Raw genomic sequence first — 18793 nt, forward strand, 5'->3', positions numbered from 1 at the left:
AGCTTTTTTCATCTGGACAATAACGAGCATTGTGAAGTATAGGTTGTGGGTTTTAAAAAACAACTTGTCAAAACAGATGCTAGCTCTATTATGCAGATTGGTATTTGTAAGCTCTTTACCTATATCATTTCCACCAGCTTCTGATGCTTTTTTCTGAGCTGCACTCTTTTGTTGTACCAGGTAATTGATCCCCTGCGCATCTCATTTAGTTTTAACTATTACAACAGAATTAATCGAAATGGCCGAAGCCAGTGGAAAGAAATTAAAAGCTATCTGCATTGATGGAAGTGAACACAGTGAACGAGCACTGAAATGTAAGTTTCATGAATAACATATGTACAGGGTTCTTTAGAACAATTATAAATAGGTAGGTTTGTAACATGTCAAGCAACAACAATGGGTGCGAGATATTGTTTTGAGTTTTTATCTTTCTGTGCTCTAAAAACAATATTAGTTTATCCTAATGTTTATCCTTGTAATAAAACGTGATTTTCATTTGAGGCCTGTTTCTTATTAAACTGTAGGAACTAAGGCCAATGCAATTATATAAGGACAACCACTTCTCTTTTACCACTTTGTTTTTGCACTATTTTTTATAGGGTTTTTTGATAACGTTTATCATGAAGGTGATGAAGTCGCATTAATTCATGTACATGTTCTCCCTGATCTACCTTCATTTGGCATATATGGTATGTTAACCTGAAGCTCAGAGTTTTGTTTTATTAATGTTGAGTTTTACCGTTGTAACATCTGCTATTGATTTTAATTTGTTGAAACTCTTTTTTGCTTTTTGAATTAAATTATATTCATACTTTTTTTGTATATTATTTTGTTATTGGAATTTTAGGACACATGTTTTTTATAAATCTTTCTTATCAGTATAGATGAGAGCAAACAGAATTATTTGAACATTACTTACATGAGACTTTTGATCAGGTTCTACAGGTTACAATTAACACTGTGTTCAAAATTATTTTTTCTTTTTTTTCATTTTGCATGAAAATCAATAAAATTAGGTTAATTCTTTATCTTGTTTGCTGTCTTTAGCTGGTGGAATTGTAGCCACCGAGATCTATCAAGAAACTGTCGAAGAGAGCATCAAACATAGTAAAGTAACCTGCGAGAAGTACAAAGAACTTTGTGCTGCCAAAGGAGTAGGGTTTTCTTAATTTTATTTCAAGTCAGAATGTTATTTTAAATGTCTGAAATACACGCAGTAAATAAATAACCATTATTAAATAAAAACAAGGACAATAATAATAAATTATGACTTCAATGGACTTTAGTTAATCTTCTGTACTTATTAATTATTTCAATATTTGCCTTTCTAGGAAAATCCACCACTTCTCTTTTCGTATTAAAAAATACGAAATACGGAAATTTCGTATTAAAAAATACAGATTTCGTATTTTGAAACACCCTTATTTTTAAAAATACGAAATACCAATTTTTGTAGTTTTTAAAAAAAAGCAATTCGTATTTTTAAAAATACGAAATAAGGAATTCTATTGTTTTAAAAATACGAATTAAAAATAAAAGCAGTCAATTTTCCCAGAGAGCATCACAAATGCTAAAAAAGAACTTCAACTAAACTTTTACTTACGTCTTAAGTTCTCCTATATCTTAAAATTAAAGATTCTTTTTATTAAGAAAGATTGCCGGGCAGTTTTGTATTATTTTTTTTGTTTAAGTAATAGATAAAATGTACAGTATAGGTATGGCTTTGTCTAACCAAACAAACCAAAGATCAGAGTCCTGTTGTAAACATTGACCAAGTTCAAACGTGTAAATCTAAAATAGGAATAGCCTAAACTATTGCTTATGGGAATGCACTTTAAAATTTGTCAGCGATTGTAGACTTCTAAAGTTTTTAGTAAAAACCTAATGATAAAATAAACATGACGGGAGAATCAATCAAAATAACATGCAATTTATATGTTAAGGTAACTCCAAAGATATTTGCTGAAACAATGGAAGATTCAATTGGACATACCATTTGCAAAATTGCCAAGGAACATCATGCTTACATGATTATTATTGGTCAGCGTGGTTTAGGTGCAATACGCCGCACTTTATTTGGTAGTGTCAGTGATTATGTCCTGCATCATGCCCACGTACCAGTAGTTGTGGTGCCGTCAGAAGACAAAGATAAATCTAAATGATTATGTTTGCAATAAGTTTTAATATTTTTTTAATGTTGTTATTTTTTGTTATTGTTAACAACAAATTTTATTTTGGGATAATTTAGAAGTTCTTTCATAAAATTGTTATCTTATGATATTTGTTTCGTTTTTTGTAAAACATTAGTAATTTTTAAGAATGTTCTTAATATAATAGAAAACTTCCTAATCATTTTTGACTGCTTGTAAACATAACCAAAACATGTAAAGTATAATAAAAATATTTTTTCCAAATTGTAATTTTTATGAAAGCATGGAATGTGTTTTAATGCCTTGTTTCTTATGGTTAGTCTCTTTTTTCTACTATAAGTTCTAATATACCAATGTATGTACTACTATTGTATGCAGTATACCACGTATATAACATTATATAGAAAAAAGGTTGTATTGTCTCCTAATCTGTTGCTTTCGGTAGACTTAAAAATATTTATGTTTGCCTTAACCTCACCTTGTGTTTTTTTCAAAAAAGAGGTTAATTACTGTATAGTAATGTATAAGATGTATAAGATAACCAATTATATCGCTTCATTTCTTTGAAAACAATTTTAAGTCCAGCTGACAGACCAACACAATGAGAAAGAAAGAGTACTGCATTACAATTTCTACTTTCCATAGTGGAAACAAATAGATCAATTATTTCCAAAAAAAACAATTGTTTTTTTTAAAATGAATCAGGGCATGGATGCTTTTTATTATGTGCCAACGCTTATGCCATGTTCTATGCTGTGAAAATATTAAATACTTATCTTTTTATTTGCAAAAATAAGTAAAGTTACAATGGCTAGCTCAGAAAATAAACTGAAGTTGATTTGTGTTGATGGTAGTGTGCACAGTGACCGAGCTGTGGAATGTAAGTTCTTTTTTTTTTTTTTTTTTTTTTTTTGTCAGTACCTTAAAACACTTGTATTTTTGATGTTTTTAACTTACTACCTGGCAATGAGTGAGTTTCAATCTATGGTTTTATGTGCCCATTTTGTTGCGGTTCTGGTAACAGCCAGGCAGCATGTTATTGTGGCACATCTGTGTATGTGTTCTTTCCTGAAAAGGGTTTACACTGAACAAACAAATATAATATGGGTAATGAAAATCAAAGAAGTGATATTTTGTGGATTGCTAAATTGCTATAACCACCATTTAGTGTTGTTAGTATATTGCAGCATGTAGTGCAGTGGGTTCAGTTCTCTTGATCGTGAATTAAACTTCATTCTCTACCAAGCTGTATGTTAGAGATGATGTATCAGTGCTTTAATTTCACTTTTAATTTTGTTTTTACAGGGTTTTTTGACAATGTATACATGCAAGGTGATGAAGTTGGCATTGCTCATATCCATGTGTTGCCGGATATGCCATCGTTTGGTTTTTATGGTTAGTCTAGGTAGTTTTAAAAAATTAATTTGACCCTTTATATCATTAACGCAGGAAAAGTTTTATTGAATAGAAGGAGTAACCAAATAATGTATCTCATGTTTTGCCAATTTTTTTGTGGGTCTGAGAGTAAAAGAAAAAAAAATTGTTTTAAGTACTACACATGTTTCTTTAAGCACAATCTTTAATAAAATTAATGGTGTTAAAGTAGCTTTCAGACATACCCTGTAATCCTTCAACTAAAGTTTCGTGAAATTATTAACACACAACAAAAATAGTAATGTTTTTTTCAGATTTTACCATTGTAAGAAAGTATCAAATTTATAGAAATTTGTACCAAGGATGTCTCATTGGAAAGCAGTTCCAAATAAAAAATAAGGCCTTTAACGTTCTAAATTTTTGGACCTGTCAATTTAAGGCCATATGTTCTCAGCATGTGTTTCTTAATCATAAATAACAGTACTTAAAAGATCACACTAAAAGCTACAATATTGGCATGATCATTAGTATGGACATTGGCTAAGTGAGCAATATATGCAACACATTTTTGAGATTAGAGTGGAATTTTTAATATTAAGAGTACAAAATTTCATGATTTTGAGAAGCGGCAAAGTTTTCTTGCTTTATTTTTTACTGGATAGACAACAAAGATCACTAAAAGTTGCATATAGCTACAAATTATTAAAATGGAATATAAAATATGGAGTATTCTAATTGGATATTATAACATCAGATTTTTAAAACTAAATCAAGTAAATTCAGATGTTTCTTATTTTTTGCAAGTTATCAACTAGCGTTGATGGTGTTTGTCATAATGGGGTTTAAGGCTTATTGTCTCTTTTGAAAAATTTATCCACTATTGTTTATACCTGTTAGCCCATCCTAACATGGAGAAAATCTCACACACCAAGTATTTTAAAGATGGTGAAGCCATTGTTGATGCTTCATATCAGGAACGGATTCAAAACAGTGTGTTAGACAGTCAGGCTGTTGTGGAAAAATACAAGGAAATGGTGAAGACCAAAGGGGTAGGTCAACTATTAATTCTGTCTAGGTATACTACAAGAGATAATAGCACATGATATACCTCTGAAAAGGGAATTAACAGATCCTCTTCTTTTTTCTTTGTCTGTTTGCAATTTAGATTTAACAACTTAAAGCATTCAGTTTATTTTAACGTAGGTGGAGCCACATGTTTTTGTTGAAACCATGCATGACTCTGTAGGCCATACTCTGTGCAAACTGGCGAAGAAAAACCATGCAAAGGTTATCGTGATTGGACAACGTGGACTTGGAACTGTCCGCCGAACACTTTTTGGTAGCGTCAGCGATTATGTTCTTCACCACACACACATTCCAGTCATTGTAGTCATGCCTGAGTAAACATTTGCATGTGTATTTATTTTTTCTTTTGGGTTAAGCTGAGAATGATGATGACGATAATGATGATGGTCTTATATTCATATATATTATTTACAGTATTTGCTTCTAATAGAAATGTGTTTTTTAATTCAGAGTGACAATCTGTTTTGATGTAATAATAACTATTGACATGAAATTTTCAGGAATCCTTATATAGAATACTTCGATAAATTGCTGACCTCTAGTTTTTCTAAACTGATATTGTCACAAATAAACATCTGAGTGTATTGCGTGTCTATTTATTCCACATATTTGAGTAACGTTACTACTATATAACAAAAATTTCTAATTATACATATAATATTTGATAAATTAATTAGCACCTCTATTTTGCACATAAAATTTTTACTTTTTTTTATTTTCTGATAATATTTTGAAATCTATATATTTGATGTGTAAATTAAATTGTATTGTTTGATTGTTTATATTCTCGTTTTTAGCTGATGCCTGAATTGAGTATTCTATATCTGTTGGGTTCTATTTAAGCTGTTAGGTAATCATATAACAAAGAAAAAAATAATTTGCGCTTTGAAAAACTTTAAGCATAATGGGTTTGTTAGGTAAATTGTTCCCATACACTGCCAGTCTATCAAAAGTATGTTAATATTTGCACTTTTTATTTTATCTTAGTAACTATTAAAATGTCTTCTAATAAGTTAAATTTGGTGTGTGTTGATGGAAGTGAACACAGTGACAGAGCATTCTCGTGTAAGTATAAGCTGTGCAAAGAGTAATTCTCTTTCCTTTTCTGTTACTATAGGTGTGGTTCTAAAGCCAACCTAAAATTGTGTCCTAATCATGGAATAAACTTCTACTTTTCAGGGTACTGCAAAACACTTCATCGAGAAGGTGATACTGTAGGCTTGGTACACATTCAGCAAATTCCCTACATGCCAATTGGATTATTTGGTAAGTTGCAGAGTATGTTATCATCAATCTTAAAAACCTGTAAAGTCTGGAAATTTTAAGTTGCATCAAAATGTCAGGAAATTTAGTAAAGTTTTCAAAGTGGGGTGAAACCAGGCATTTTTAATGTGTAAAACTCAGCTGTCGTTTTTATGAGTGCTTATTGGATATTGCCTTCACATTTTTGTATTTATGGTGAGCAATTGGATATGTGTAATTCAGGGAAATTAACATTTTAGTGAAATGAAGAAGGGAAACAGGCTGAGTACCATATAATAAAATTTCAGACGGTTAAAGACGGTTTTGTATATTTAAAGAATTTTCTTAAAGGTTGTGAAGGTTTTTCTTTTAATTCTTTAGAGGATGGACTTCTTATTGACAGTGCATGTCAAACAGCAATTGAAGAAAATATAGCAGCAAGCAAAGATGTTGTGGAAAAATACAAGTCTCTTTGTTCTGAAAAACAGGTATCGTTTCATTTATGTTGTATTTGCAAATTTTTTGCTATTAAAAGGACAATTTTTATGTCAGTAAATTTTGTCAAAACGCACTCGTGCAACAGCAATGTTGTATTTATGTTATTCTATGTATTCTGTTCACTGTAGTTTTTACATTTATATCATGGTTAAAATTATAGTCATTAATTAACCAGATCATTAATCTGGCAATTTTCATTTTGCTAAAAATTGCCAGGCTGTTTTTTCCAATAAGGACTTATTCATCCACTGCGGGAAAGTCATTTCACAGCTCTTTTATTCCAGAAAAAATTACAGTGATTTTTCTAGTTGTATTTTTTTCTGTTTCTGTTTGAAGAGCTACTTTTTATTATCAAAATTTGTGGATTGTTTTTTTAAGCAAAAATCTTTGTGATTTTGTAAGATAACTACAAACACTACATCTGTTATCTTATTATGTTGCACTTGTAGGAGTTTTATATTGCACTTGTCGAAGGTTCTAATTCCAATAAATGTATTTTATAAATGCACATTTAAAATTTTCTAGCTCAAGGCTGTTCCTTTCCTACAAGTGTGCGATGATTCAGTGGGTTACACAATATGTAAAATAGCCAAAGAGAATTCGGCAGATGCCATTGTGATTGGACAGCGCGGGTTAGGTACCATTCGGCGCACTCTTCTTGGTAGTGTGAGTGATTACGTACTGCATCATTCGCATATACCAACTGTTGTTATTCCGAAAGAAGAAAAATAATTTATAATAATTTTTAAAGCATTATCTTTCAACATTTATCTAAAACATGCATTTATAATTGGTTCGGTTTTGAAATTTTTTGAAATTATTTTTCTCATTTGTATATTTAGTTTATGTTAAATGTTTACATGCTAATTAATATACAGTATATATTTTTAAATTACCTATGCATTTTTTAGGGCATCAAAGATTTATGCATAAATTACATTTAAGTTTATTATTTTTATTTTGTTAGACTGAAGCTGTATTTCTTACACCTCGAAGATATGATACTTTAGGTCTGATAAATTCTTTCTTATACACACAACATAAAAAACAATTTGGAAAAAGTTTGTCTTTAAAATCGATTGAATCATAATGGTGGAATTTACACACACAATCTCCTACATCGTATGGTTTAACTTACTCTGTTTAGGGTTAAATATAAATCTGATATAAAGTATTATTTAAAGGAATGATCAATATTTAACTGTGAATTAAATATGTATAAAAATTTCATTTGTGAGTTAGTTTGTTGCCTTAACCAGATGTCAGTCTGTTTTTTATACTTATTTTTGAGTACTGTGGTACAATTATTATTTAACTAGTTCATAAAATGTTAGGTCATTAAATGTAGTAGGTTGCCTTTTTATATTCTCTTATCGTTATTGTTACTCTTCATATTTTCTACAACTTAATTGTAGACTGAAATAAAAACATAATGGCTGGTGAATCACCAAAAAACCTAACTCTGGTATGTATAGATGCAAGTGAACATAGCAAACGTGCATTGGAATGTAAGTACATGTTAGACACTATTCTTGGCAGTTATTCAAATTCTAACAAAAGGTGTCCAGCAGCAAGAAAAAAACTGGAAAGACTGCAGCAATTTTCTTAAGTTCAAGTATGGTCATCGCTGCAGTATATTGACCTAAATTTCATGGTATGCTGCCCCATTCAAGTCAATAACAAAGTAACAGAAACAGGTATAAGTAGATCTTCTATTAATCTTTTAGGGTATTTCAATACTATTCATCAAAATGGTGATGACATTGGCCTTGTTCATGTCCACAACCCTCCAGATTTTCCTGTAGGAATGGGTTTGCATGGTAAGTATTTTTATAAATCCAGCATAATATATTATTGAGTTGGTGTTTTGCTTGAATGTAGAAGTGCTGGGGAATTAAATGAAATTAGTAATGTTTTAACATTAAAACATTTAAATGTGCGTTTTGAATTTCTGCGAATTTATTATTTTTCTCTTTGCAGTTTTATACACATTACAAATAACAAAGTAATTTATCTACTTGTTAGGAACAAGAAACAGCATTTTCATTACTATTTTAGCTGGAGAACTTTTGGCAAGTGATTTATATCAAGAAGCTGTAAAACAGAGTTTAGCAGCAACTGAAGCTGTTGTGGAGAAATACAAAAAGGCTTGTGAAGACAGAGGTGTAAGTACATGGTGGATATGTCTGACAACTAAAGATGTATATTTTGTTACTTTTTCACTCATTGACATTAGCCACATGTCTACTTAAGTCTTGCTGTCGTTGTAAAGTAATCAAATGTTTTATCACCTTTACCTACACTTTTGACATTACTACATTCTGTGGTAACTTTTAACGAAAAAAAAATCATCTACGTTCAAAGGAAAATTCACTTTATATGAATCATACACAAGCATTACTCCTACCACGGGATTAGCGTTTCAACCTTAGAAGTTTTTTTTACCAAAATGCCGGGAATACTAGAGAGGCAAAATTTCTTTTTATGCCTAAAAATTGAATTGTATTATTTTCAGTAAAAACAATTCAGCAAATTTTTAGAAAACTGATAAAATAATGGTGCTTAAAAATGCATAAAATTAAAATAGGTTTATAACAAATCTGTTTGTATAATTGCTCAAAACAACTTAATTGTTATTTTCAGTTTTTTCAACATAGCCTTAAAAATACCAATTCTAATTTATTATCTACATGCTTTTACTATAGGTCTTATTATTATTATATTATATTATATATTATAGCGTTCTTATTATTGTGCTTCTACTAGGAACTATTGCTGGATGTTCAAATTTTTTTTCAGTTTTGATTTTGTAAACCAAACCTGTTTTACATATTTTTCAGGTCACTCCAAAAGTTTTTAAAGAATCTGTTCAGGACTCCATAGGAAACACCATTTGTGAAATCGCTAAAAAATGTGAAGCCACACTTATCGTGATCGGTCAACGTGGTCTGGGTGCTATTCGGCGAACACTTTTTGGTAGTGTTAGTGATTATGTTCTTCATCATACCCATATTCCTGTTGTAGTTGTACCCCCAGCAGAGAGTTAAAAGCACATTGTTACCTTTTGGATGTAATTTTTAGGAAATTCTTACAATTATAACAAATAGTGAATTATTTGCGTTGAATTTTTTCGTGAAATATTCCCTTTTCGTTAATATCTTATATATTAACCTGTCATAACTTTACATGTTGGATAAATAGACTAAAAATTGACAAAAGCTTTTTACAGTAATATTTTTTAGAACATTCTGTCAACTTCATTATCATGGTAATTGAATATGGCACGGGATATTATAATAGTACACCTCTTGTGAGGTGTGTTAAGCCTATGAACCCTTCTGAATTGAAGAAAATAAACAAATACTTTTTTTCCTGTATTTTGATTAGCTCTTTTGTCTGTCAAAAGTAGAATACAAATAGTTTTACTTTTTGTGTGGTATAATCGAATTTTAATAATATTAATGTGTCATTTTGTCCTCTGCTGTTCAGCAGTGAAAATCAAACTCAAGTACACTGTTAAAAATACCTTTATAGAGGTAATTTTTTAATGGTAGTCAATCTCCATGTTTTGTGGTGCACTTGCTATTTGATTTTCTTCATTAAATATATATTCTAGTTTGACAGAAAGCACACTGTAAATTGACTGTAATTGGCACTAGCATTGTAACCTCTCATCTCTGCACCTAATTGCTTCTTTCTTTTCACTTTGTGTATCATTATGCTGAAGTCTTTTTCCCTTCAAATATAAGCAGATTATTGACTTTTTGGCCTAATTATCATATGGTTACGTAGAATAAATATTTGTTGATGGCAGTGTACCAAAGAATAACTAGTAATGTTGAGCATCCACAGCAAAGATTAGCCTTGATTTGCATTGATGCCAGTGAACACAGTCTACGTGCGTTTGAATGTAAGTAGTTTTCAAAATCTATTTGTATTGGTTTCAACAAAACTACATAACATAAATATATGTCAATTATTTCCAAAAGGACTATTAATATCTTCAAAGAAAGCAATTTTGACATTGTTTTCTGTTTGCATACTCTGCCTTCTAATCGAATTTCCATAATTTTTTAGCTGACAATATTGTTGAAATAGTTTACTTTTTTTTTTCTTTTAGTCTATTATTATAATGTCCACCATGAAGGAGATGCAGTTGGTCTAGTCCACATTCATACTGTTCCTGATGCTCCATCATTAGGACTTTTTGGTAGGTTTAAATATGAGCAACCCTGAAACTGTCAGCAATATGTGAGAATACCAAAGTACTTCTAGAGCCAAAATGTTTTGTGTAATTTATCTGTGCAATTAATGTCACCGCTCAGCTATTGCCAAAGTGAAGTCCAGTGTCTATAATTTTTGCTAATTAAATTTTATTTATTTTGGATGTAAGTTGAATCAACAAAACTTTTTCTTCCCTTTTCTCACTGAATTCATTATTAAATGAGTGATTACAAGACAAATTCCAATAATTTAAACTATTAGTTGGATTTTCACAGACATAAAATAAATTGAATTAAGCCAAAAAATATATATAGATGTTTTCCAAAATGATACTTACTCCCTTCAAAAGAACCTTTGAAACACCAAAATTGCTTGAATCAGTCGACCTTTCCACAAAGTTATTGCATTCTTTATACCTTTCAAAAAGATTTGAATATATGTTTATTATAGAAAGTTTCAGTCCGAATAAATTTGACAACAACTATATTTCTCAAAAAAACAAAAACGTAACGAAACCCTGCATATTTCTTACCCTACTTACATTTCGAGTGTACTTAATTGTAGGTGGTGGGAGAGCTGCTCTTAAGGTTTATCTTTCCAATGTTGAAGACAGTGTTGATAGTAGCAAGGCTGTAATAGAGAAATTCAAACATTTATGTTCTGAAAAAGGGGTAAGTGTTTATGAAAACCCTTACGTAATTTTCTAATGATTTGCAGTTACTACTGAGAATGAAAATAACATTCTACATTTATATGTAAAATAGTAGTAACCTGTAAATCAATAACATTTAGATCAATCCAAAAACATTTGTCCAAAGCATGCAAGATTCAATAGGGCATTCCATATGTCAAATAGCAATGAAGGAAAAAGCTACACACATTATCATTGGCCAACGTGGTCTGGGTATGTTTCGACGAAATCTACTGGGTAGTGTTAGTGATTACGTTATTCATCATTCAAATATACCAGTAACTATAGTCACTAACCCTAAGAATCTTAAATAATAAATGTAATGTTACCAGTTTAATTTTTGTATGATAGACATTGTTTTATATTTTATATATTCAAATGTTGAGGGTGACATGAATCTGCAGCATGCTTAAATTTGATTCTGCCTAATTTTTATTTTCCAAAGGGCAAGAATTGTTATTTAAAAGTTTATAGTTTTGTGCATTTAAAATTTCACTAATATTGTAGTTTATAAATTTTTGAATTGTGGTTTTGTGAAAGTATATACTATTTTAGGAGTGCAATATTTTAAATCACAATGATATGAATTCTTTTGATACTTTATAAAAGACTGGCTTTAAAAAGTTACCTTCGTTGTAAGAACCGTTCAATTTAATAAGGGATAAGAATTTAAGAAAGCATTGATACTTAAAATTAATTATGCATGCTTGTCATGAGGAATGGCCTAATCGCCAATTTTACTACATATTCAATTTAGATTTATTTTTATACCTATATACTTTGGGGGGTTATGCCTAATAGAAGCATTTTCTGGTGTTTGGGACTTTATTTCAAAACCTTATCATGTATTTATTACTACATTGAGAGGATATTTATTCTTATGCTATACATATAAACATTTTATGTTTTTTAAAAGATTATTTTTTATATTTTTATGTATTGTTCATTTATTAAGGATATGGTAACCTTTTTTTACTTATTCAGTATAGATCTTCACCGCTTTGCTCCATTTTTTTGAAAAAACTGCTTCAAAAATTATGTAATTTTTTCTCTCAATTTTTATAAAAGTTTGTTGATTTTTTTTTCTTTGATGTATTTGCTGCCATTATCTAAAGTCTTATTTCTTATTTCTCATTTTTATTTTTATTTTAAAATTATCCCACTTCCTTATTTATTTTTATTTTAAGTTATACCAAACATTTTATGAAATAATATGTAAAAAAATGGATAAAAAGGGGTAACCATATTCTTATGCAGTTCAGAAATTTTTTATTGATACAGTTTTACTTAAAAAGTTTTCTTTTACATAATATTTTTATATTTACTGTTTTAATCTTCCTATATTCCTAATTTAGGTGAAGTATTTCTTCAGTTTTATTCATTTTAAGTACATTAAGCCCATGTAAACCTAAATCAACCGATTGACTGATTAAATTAAGGCTTGTGTAAAAACATTTAATAAATCTTTGATGGCCTCTGAATCTTTGTGTTTTTATAATTATTGGGAGTTTCTAACAGTTTTTTATTAACATTTTGACTTTCTAGACTAACACATGCATGTAAATAAATAATGTCAACTCCGAAACTAGTTCTTATATGTATTGATGGTAGTGAACACAGTTCCAGAGCTTTAGAATGTATGTATCAAAGTTTTTTTAAGACACCTAGTGCACTGGGATTATTAGAAAGTCAACAAGCATAAGTCTAGTTGTTTTATGTGCCAAAAATAACCTTGCCACAGTAAAAATTATAGATGCTTTGTCTTCCACAATTTTCAAAATATATAATCAAGTAGTGTATAATCAAAAGATGATTATACACTACTTGAAACGATTTAGAGCACAAAATTTTTCTCTGCGTTATACTCTTTTTCATATGATATGGCACAAAATCTAAACATCTGTCATCTTTTTATCAAATTTAAAACAGAAAAATTGGGTATTGAGACCAATGTAATAACACTGATTGATTTGTTACATTCCACCTTGGCAGCAGAGTCTATAGCTTATATTTTTAACAGGGTATTTTAATGAAGTTCATCATAAACATAATGAAGTTGGACTGGTTCATGTACATATCCCTCCAAACATACCAGTTGGCTTTGGTATTCATGGTTGGTAGTTAATTTCATATTTAATTGTTGATTTTTTAACACAATTTTTGTATTCTTCAACCATATTATTGCTATTAATTTGAATAATAACATTTTGTAACAAAGATTATGTTGTTTTGAATGGTTTTTCAATTTTGTTCTTTTGTTTTTTGTTTGTGTGTACAAAACAGGTTGGATAAGCGGGAGGATAAGGTATCTGAAATTCTTTCACTTTCAGGTAATGAACAAGTCATAGCAAATGATTTTTACCGGCAAGCTGTCCAAGAAACAATTAGTGCTAGTAAAGCAGTAGTTGAAATGCATAAAGAAAAGTGTATGGCTCAAGGGGTAAAACAAATTATCAACATTTTTTTATGATTTTTTTATTTATATTTGTTTTTATGAGAAAATTTTGTAAATTTAAATTTTTTCAAGGTAACTCCAAAGGTATTTCTGAAGACACTGGATGATTCTGCTGGCCACACGATATGTACTATCGCCCAAGAAAATAATGCTAGTTTAATAGTTGTTGGTCAGCGTGGTTTGGGAGCTATTCGCCGAACATTATTTGGTAGTGTTAGCGACTATATTTTACATCATGCACGTATACCTGTTCTTGTTTCAGTGCCACCAGGAAAAAAGTGAATCAATTTTGGCTGTCTTATGTTGACTTATCGGCTTATGTTTCATGTTCTTATTCTTTATGTTGACAATCAAGTTGAACTACATGTTTTTATTTGTTTGAGCAACTGAGTTGCTAAGGGTTGAGGCTGTTGAGACTGTGGTCCTAACGTAAGCTACTGATCAGGCTAAAAATTTAAAAAGACTTAGATAATCTAACTAGCAAACTGCACAACAGTTCTTTGAAGAATGCAGGTCTTTTCGCCTAACATTTTACATTAAAGTCCAAAAATAAAAAATATAAAGCTTTTAATTTTTTGCTTCGGAACTTTGATGCTGAGATCAAAATTTCCCCGTTAGCAAAATGTAGTTGCTTATAAGAACATTCATCAAAGCTTTTATTATTTGTTACCGCTTACTAAAAGTATTTGTGTAGAAGTACCAGTAACAATGTCTGACCTTCGTCTTCGTAATGACCAAATCTGTCTTGGATAATGTTTTTTGTCTGTGTTTAAGAAATATTTTTGTTTCGTTGTTATTTCATGTTAGTTGCTGCAGAAATAAGAACTCTTGGCTAGTAAAAAGTGATGCATATTGGTATTGGCCTCTTTCGCTTGTTAAGTAGTAAAACCAATTTATATGGTTGTTTTCGATGTGCTATTGTTTAAGACAATATATTTAATGAATCTTAGAAATTACACATATAATATATGAGTAGGAATGTATATTTCTAAAACCATTGCAATATTTTTCTATTTGATCTTGTTGATTGAGGAACATTCAAAGACGAATATAGTATCTTAGGAACGTTAAAAAATGTATGCTTTTTGCTTTGTTTTTAACTGCAACATTTTTCCGTTGTAAGCATAGAAAATATCTTTCAGTATATTTTTCTTAGCTAATTTTAGTTATGTTTTTGTCTTTTATTCTGGGATTTATATTTAGTATTAACATAGACGTATAAAAGACAAGAAGATACCCTTCTTTACAAAATCAATCATGACGTGCAAACAGCTGCCATCATTAAGAATAGGAACTCAGCTTTAAATTTCACTGCAGGAAATTAGTTTGATTATTGATTATTATGATTTGCCAATTCTTTTATTAAATTTAATTTATGCAGTAAGTCGCTAAGTTTTGTGCAGATATAATCCTTGTTTTAAAGGATGGAAGTTTTTAAGTTTTTATTGCTAGATTTAAAAACTATAGTAAAAAAGATAGTGAGCACCACTTAAGAATTTAGGTTCAGTAGCTAGCAAAAACTACAATCGCAAGAAATAAGAAAAATTTAATTTGTCTAAATATTTAATCACATATATGCTAAAAATATTAACAAAATACATATTTTCGCAATGTTTCATGGTACTTGTTCATTTCCAAGTTATTGGTAACCCAGAGGACATAACACTTATCCTGAATGGTCTATACCCAAGTTGATAGAATGTTTGGATTTTCATTGCAACCTCATTTCCTTGTTTAGAGAAATCTTCTTATGCACATCATTCTTTTAAAAACCTTTTTTGTATTAATACACTTAGTTTTGGATGAATTAAATTTTAAATCATCCCTTTTCTCATGCTTTTTTTCTTGCAATAAGAAATCTCAAATAAACTAAACTTTAGCTAACCATATAGAAATAAACAAAAGAATTACTCAGCAAATAGAAACATTTATGGTTCTTACCCCCTTTTTATTACAGAAATTTACCCTAAGAATATGTCAGAAATAAAGCTCCCTAAAATGCATCAATCAGGGAACATATATTTGAATGGTTTTTTAAAAGTATAAACAAGTATGGCAAATCTTCAGCAAATTGCGCATTATATTGACGCTGAATCAGTTGATTTCCTTTTCTATACATCCATGTTAGTTATTTTATTTTTTCTTAATACATCTCACAGTATAAATTAGGCTAAAAACGTGTTGAAAACAGAACTGGTATTATCCAATTTTTTCATTCTACTTTTCAGGTTCTGTCAAAAAAAAAATACCAAGTAGAAAAAAATGTTTCCTGTTAAACTTGCTCCGCCAAAGAAAAGACTAATCCTTATTTGTGTAGATGGCAGTGAACACAGCACACGCGCATTTGAATGTGAGTTGGGACATTGTATGATTTCAAAAGTGGCTTTTCTACAATTCCCTTGTATTATTACTTTACATAAAGACTTAGTTACATACTTGTATGGTTCAACTTGCATAGATATTAAATTCAGTTGTATAGTAGTTTTCAATATTAATTTCTCTCTATAGCTATGTTGCTTTTTTAATTTTTTTTCTGGTTTCCAAGCCTAAAATTAATAAGAGATGTTGTTGCTCCGTGCAATTTTTAAACACATCCAAGTCACTCAAATAAGAATTTAATTTTAAATTTGCATAAACTAATTATGCATTTTTTCCTTGATTAAAAAGATTTTTTCAATTTCAATAAGAATTTTTTTTATTCTTTAAGTTATACAGGGAAAACTGTGCACATAATACTACTAGTGAAAAATTATCATTGAATAACTTAAACATTAGTTAATTTTTGGTATTTTTTTATCATTTAATTTGTGCGTTTCGTTGTGACCATTTGCTTACTATTTTTTTCCGAAGAAACAAACACTGTAAATCAAAATCTTATTCTTATTAAATAACTTTCATAATAAAAACTGGTATTTTAGGGTTTTATTATAACGTGTATAACAAGGATGATACAGTTGGTATTGTACACATACATTGTGTTCCTGATGCACCAGCTCTTGGATTGTTCGGTATGTACATTTTGTTTTATTTCGCCTTTACCTAAACAAGCATTTGCTGTCATGTCTTTTTAAAGAAGTAGAAGTTTGATCACGGTAATGCAAATAAGATGCACCTTTTAAAAGTATTAAGTGAATATAAAAAGTGAATATGGAAACCTTAATATGCATAGCCCCTTTAAGTTTGAACTTCTAATATGCTCCCCATTTTGTTAATATGCAACTTTCATTTTTTCTTGTTTTTTTCTTAAATTTTAAGTTTTCTGGTAAAAAATGTTTGTTTTTTTTTCTAATGTTTTAACAAAAAATTGAGAGCCTTCTAATCTAGGAAATACTAAATTCCCAGGTCTTCTTTTAATTTTAGCAAAATACGAAGGGTACATTTTTATCTTAACTTCATCTGGACAAAATTTTATCAATTCTAGAAAATTGTTAAGGCTGTGAATGTTTAGCAATGCTTTGTCTTTTTAGGTGGTGGATTAGCTGCCCTTGAATTATATAAAACAGAAGTAAACAAAAGTATAAAAGCAAGCAAAGCTGTTGTTGAAAAGTATGAAAACTTGTGCTCTGAGAAAGGGGTGAGTAGTAAACCATAACCATAACGTAGCTATTTTTCTGAGAAAATATTATTTGGCATTATTTTTAATTTTGTGTGCATTGAAACTAACCAGTTTGTTAATCGTTTGTTTCTTTAATGATGCCATTATCTAGACAAAACACTCCGTTTTTAAATTTTTTTAATTCTGTACATTCAGGAAGGTTTCAGAAAAAATGATCCATGTTGAAGTAATGTTTTTGTTAACATTCTCAACAGAAACAAGAAGTTGTGGAATAATAACCAATTTTTAACTTCTTAACACTTTCAGTGTGTAGAACTAGTATTCAAGTTTGTGCGGATGTCATGATTCAAATCTTTTTTTCTCTATTTTTTCAAATCAATCAGTGATTTCCACTTTAAGTTATATAATTATTTATAAATCGCAAATCACGAACCTTTAATTGGAATGTTCTAAACAAACCATGTTTTAATTCTTAAAAAATTGTTTGTTTTCTTTATAAAAAGTCATTTGCAGAAAGATTAAAAGCAATGTTAATGTTCATTTATACCACCTTATCTTCATAGTTTTGTTGACAATATTTTTTCTTTCTAGATTAACCCAAAATTATTTGTTGAATCTATGCAGGATTCTGTCGGTCACACAGTATGCAAACTTGCTAAAGAAAATGCTGCAACATTGATAGTCATGGCTCAACGTGGGTTAGGCGCTGTTCGGCGCACACTCATTGGCAGTGTTAGCGATTATGTTATACATCATACACATATCCCTGTCACTGTTGTGACTACCTTGGATTCTTAACATTTTTTTCACGTAGCCAAATTCGACAATATCCTGTAGACCTAAAACAATGTTGCACATCTTGTTTGTTGATTATTCTTTCTATTTTTCTTATTTTTTATATATTTTTTTACTCGATATGTTAACGATTTATTTTAATTACAAGCTTGGTTATTCTCCCAAAAAAATATTTTTCTATTTTTATTTTGTTATTAGAAGAATGAAGGAATTCTAACCAAAAAAAATCTAACAAAAAATCTTATATGTAGTCATATTTTTTGTAGGAAAATTTTTAATTTTGTTATGTAGAACCTTTGGCACTGAAATGCAAACTTATCAATTGACAATTCACAGATATGTGAGAATATAGAATTATATGAATAATGTATGTAAGTTATGAGGAATATGATATAAACACCCATATATTTTTTGTCAGTATATTTAATTCATAAAATGGTTTAAAATTGTCTTGCATCTTCGTATGAGTAAGTTTTTGTGGTATCAACAAAAACTCTAGCAATATGGTTATTGTAAAAGGTACAAGGAAAATTGTAGTATCCATTAGTTGTAATATCCATTAATTAGATATCCATTAGTTTCAAGTTAATAGATTGAACAAGAGAGTGTTAACCTGTTGTGATGTAAACAAAACACAAAAAGCAAGAAAAGTTTAAGTTTCTAAACAAGTATTTGATCCATAATTAAGTGTTAAGCTTTGAATATTTGAGTAGGAATTATGG

General features: G+C 29.6%; 7 protein-coding genes across 7 annotated transcripts; all 7 read left to right on the forward strand.

Annotated features, from left to right (window-relative positions):
- Positions 1 to 162: 162 nt before the first annotated feature.
- On the forward strand, positions 163 to 2698 carry LOC130621536 (universal stress protein Slr1101-like). Its single transcript, XM_057436840.1, has 4 exons — positions 163 to 314; positions 600 to 689; positions 1048 to 1154; positions 1944 to 2698. The coding sequence occupies exons 1-4, from the start codon at positions 239 to 241 to the stop codon at positions 2160 to 2162; spliced, it is 492 nt and encodes a 163-aa protein (XP_057292823.1). The 5' UTR covers positions 163 to 238; the 3' UTR covers positions 2163 to 2698.
- A 186-nt stretch (positions 2699 to 2884) lies between these two features.
- On the forward strand, positions 2885 to 5061 carry LOC130621531 (universal stress protein Slr1101-like). The gene is made up of 4 exons (XM_057436835.1): positions 2885 to 3030; positions 3456 to 3545; positions 4422 to 4573; positions 4728 to 5061. The coding sequence occupies exons 1-4, from the start codon at positions 2958 to 2960 to the stop codon at positions 4926 to 4928; spliced, it is 516 nt and encodes a 171-aa protein (XP_057292818.1). The 5' UTR covers positions 2885 to 2957; the 3' UTR covers positions 4929 to 5061.
- A 469-nt stretch (positions 5062 to 5530) lies between these two features.
- LOC130621544 (universal stress protein MSMEG_3950/MSMEI_3859-like) lies at positions 5531 to 7361 on the forward strand. The gene is made up of 4 exons (XM_057436847.1): positions 5531 to 5675; positions 5790 to 5876; positions 6234 to 6340; positions 6876 to 7361. The coding sequence occupies exons 1-4, from the start codon at positions 5609 to 5611 to the stop codon at positions 7080 to 7082; spliced, it is 468 nt and encodes a 155-aa protein (XP_057292830.1). The 5' UTR covers positions 5531 to 5608; the 3' UTR covers positions 7083 to 7361.
- Positions 7362 to 7719: 358 nt separating this feature from the next.
- On the forward strand, positions 7720 to 9464 carry LOC130621538 (universal stress protein MT2085-like). Its single transcript, XM_057436842.1, has 4 exons — positions 7720 to 7858; positions 8078 to 8170; positions 8409 to 8515; positions 9191 to 9464. The coding sequence occupies exons 1-4, from the start codon at positions 7783 to 7785 to the stop codon at positions 9395 to 9397; spliced, it is 483 nt and encodes a 160-aa protein (XP_057292825.1). The 5' UTR covers positions 7720 to 7782; the 3' UTR covers positions 9398 to 9464.
- A 138-nt stretch (positions 9465 to 9602) lies between these two features.
- On the forward strand, positions 9603 to 12746 carry LOC130621532 (universal stress protein YxiE-like). The gene is made up of 4 exons (XM_057436836.1): positions 9603 to 10260; positions 10471 to 10560; positions 11139 to 11245; positions 11367 to 12746. The coding sequence occupies exons 1-4, from the start codon at positions 10158 to 10160 to the stop codon at positions 11577 to 11579; spliced, it is 513 nt and encodes a 170-aa protein (XP_057292819.1). The 5' UTR covers positions 9603 to 10157; the 3' UTR covers positions 11580 to 12746.
- A 35-nt stretch (positions 12747 to 12781) lies between these two features.
- On the forward strand, positions 12782 to 14723 carry LOC130621540 (universal stress protein MT2085-like). Its single transcript, XM_057436844.1, has 4 exons — positions 12782 to 12902; positions 13286 to 13378; positions 13596 to 13705; positions 13793 to 14723. The coding sequence occupies exons 1-4, from the start codon at positions 12836 to 12838 to the stop codon at positions 14000 to 14002; spliced, it is 480 nt and encodes a 159-aa protein (XP_057292827.1). The 5' UTR covers positions 12782 to 12835; the 3' UTR covers positions 14003 to 14723.
- Positions 14724 to 15913: 1190 nt separating this feature from the next.
- On the forward strand, positions 15914 to 18641 carry LOC130621537 (uncharacterized). The gene is made up of 4 exons (XM_057436841.1): positions 15914 to 16070; positions 16639 to 16728; positions 17188 to 17294; positions 17868 to 18641. Exons 1-4 carry the CDS (start codon positions 15983 to 15985, stop codon positions 18072 to 18074), a joined length of 492 nt encoding a protein of 163 aa, XP_057292824.1. The 5' UTR covers positions 15914 to 15982; the 3' UTR covers positions 18075 to 18641.
- The last annotated feature ends 152 nt before the right edge of the window (positions 18642 to 18793 follow it).

The sequence above is a fragment of the Hydractinia symbiolongicarpus genome, chromosome 12 (assembly GCF_029227915.1).
Source record: "Hydractinia symbiolongicarpus strain clone_291-10 chromosome 12, HSymV2.1, whole genome shotgun sequence".
Classification (NCBI taxonomy): domain Eukaryota; kingdom Metazoa; phylum Cnidaria; class Hydrozoa; order Anthoathecata; family Hydractiniidae; genus Hydractinia; species Hydractinia symbiolongicarpus.

Coding starts and splice junctions, on each gene's coding strand:
- LOC130621536 (XM_057436840.1), top strand. CDS start 239: ATGGCCGAAGCCAGTGGAAAGAAATTAAAAGCTATCTGCATTGATGGA. Junction 315..599: donor CAGTGAACGAGCACTGAAAT/GTAAGTTTCATG, acceptor TATTTTTTATAG/GGTTTTTTGATAACGTTTAT. Junction 690..1,047: donor ACCTTCATTTGGCATATATG/GTATGTTAACCT, acceptor TGCTGTCTTTAG/CTGGTGGAATTGTAGCCACC.
- LOC130621531 (XM_057436835.1), top strand. CDS start 2,958: ATGGCTAGCTCAGAAAATAAACTGAAGTTGATTTGTGTTGATGGTAGT. Junction 3,546..4,421: donor GCCATCGTTTGGTTTTTATG/GTTAGTCTAGGT, acceptor TATACCTGTTAG/CCCATCCTAACATGGAGAAA. Junction 4,574..4,727: donor AAATGGTGAAGACCAAAGGG/GTAGGTCAACTA, acceptor ATTTTAACGTAG/GTGGAGCCACATGTTTTTGT.
- LOC130621544 (XM_057436847.1), top strand. CDS start 5,609: ATGTCTTCTAATAAGTTAAATTTGGTGTGTGTTGATGGAAGTGAACAC. Junction 5,877..6,233: donor CATGCCAATTGGATTATTTG/GTAAGTTGCAGA, acceptor TTAATTCTTTAG/AGGATGGACTTCTTATTGAC. Junction 6,341..6,875: donor CTCTTTGTTCTGAAAAACAG/GTATCGTTTCAT, acceptor AAAATTTTCTAG/CTCAAGGCTGTTCCTTTCCT.
- LOC130621538 (XM_057436842.1), top strand. CDS start 7,783: ATGGCTGGTGAATCACCAAAAAACCTAACTCTGGTATGTATAGATGCA. Junction 7,859..8,077: donor TAGCAAACGTGCATTGGAAT/GTAAGTACATGT, acceptor TTAATCTTTTAG/GGTATTTCAATACTATTCAT. Junction 8,516..9,190: donor AGGCTTGTGAAGACAGAGGT/GTAAGTACATGG, acceptor CATATTTTTCAG/GTCACTCCAAAAGTTTTTAA.
- LOC130621532 (XM_057436836.1), top strand. CDS start 10,158: ATGGCAGTGTACCAAAGAATAACTAGTAATGTTGAGCATCCACAGCAA. Junction 10,261..10,470: donor CAGTCTACGTGCGTTTGAAT/GTAAGTAGTTTT, acceptor TTTTTCTTTTAG/TCTATTATTATAATGTCCAC. Junction 11,246..11,366: donor ATTTATGTTCTGAAAAAGGG/GTAAGTGTTTAT, acceptor AATAACATTTAG/ATCAATCCAAAAACATTTGT.
- LOC130621540 (XM_057436844.1), top strand. CDS start 12,836: ATGTCAACTCCGAAACTAGTTCTTATATGTATTGATGGTAGTGAACAC. Junction 12,903..13,285: donor CAGTTCCAGAGCTTTAGAAT/GTATGTATCAAA, acceptor TATTTTTAACAG/GGTATTTTAATGAAGTTCAT. Junction 13,706..13,792: donor AAAAGTGTATGGCTCAAGGG/GTAAAACAAATT, acceptor AATTTTTTCAAG/GTAACTCCAAAGGTATTTCT.
- LOC130621537 (XM_057436841.1), top strand. CDS start 15,983: ATGTTTCCTGTTAAACTTGCTCCGCCAAAGAAAAGACTAATCCTTATT. Junction 16,071..16,638: donor CAGCACACGCGCATTTGAAT/GTGAGTTGGGAC, acceptor CTGGTATTTTAG/GGTTTTATTATAACGTGTAT. Junction 16,729..17,187: donor ACCAGCTCTTGGATTGTTCG/GTATGTACATTT, acceptor TTGTCTTTTTAG/GTGGTGGATTAGCTGCCCTT.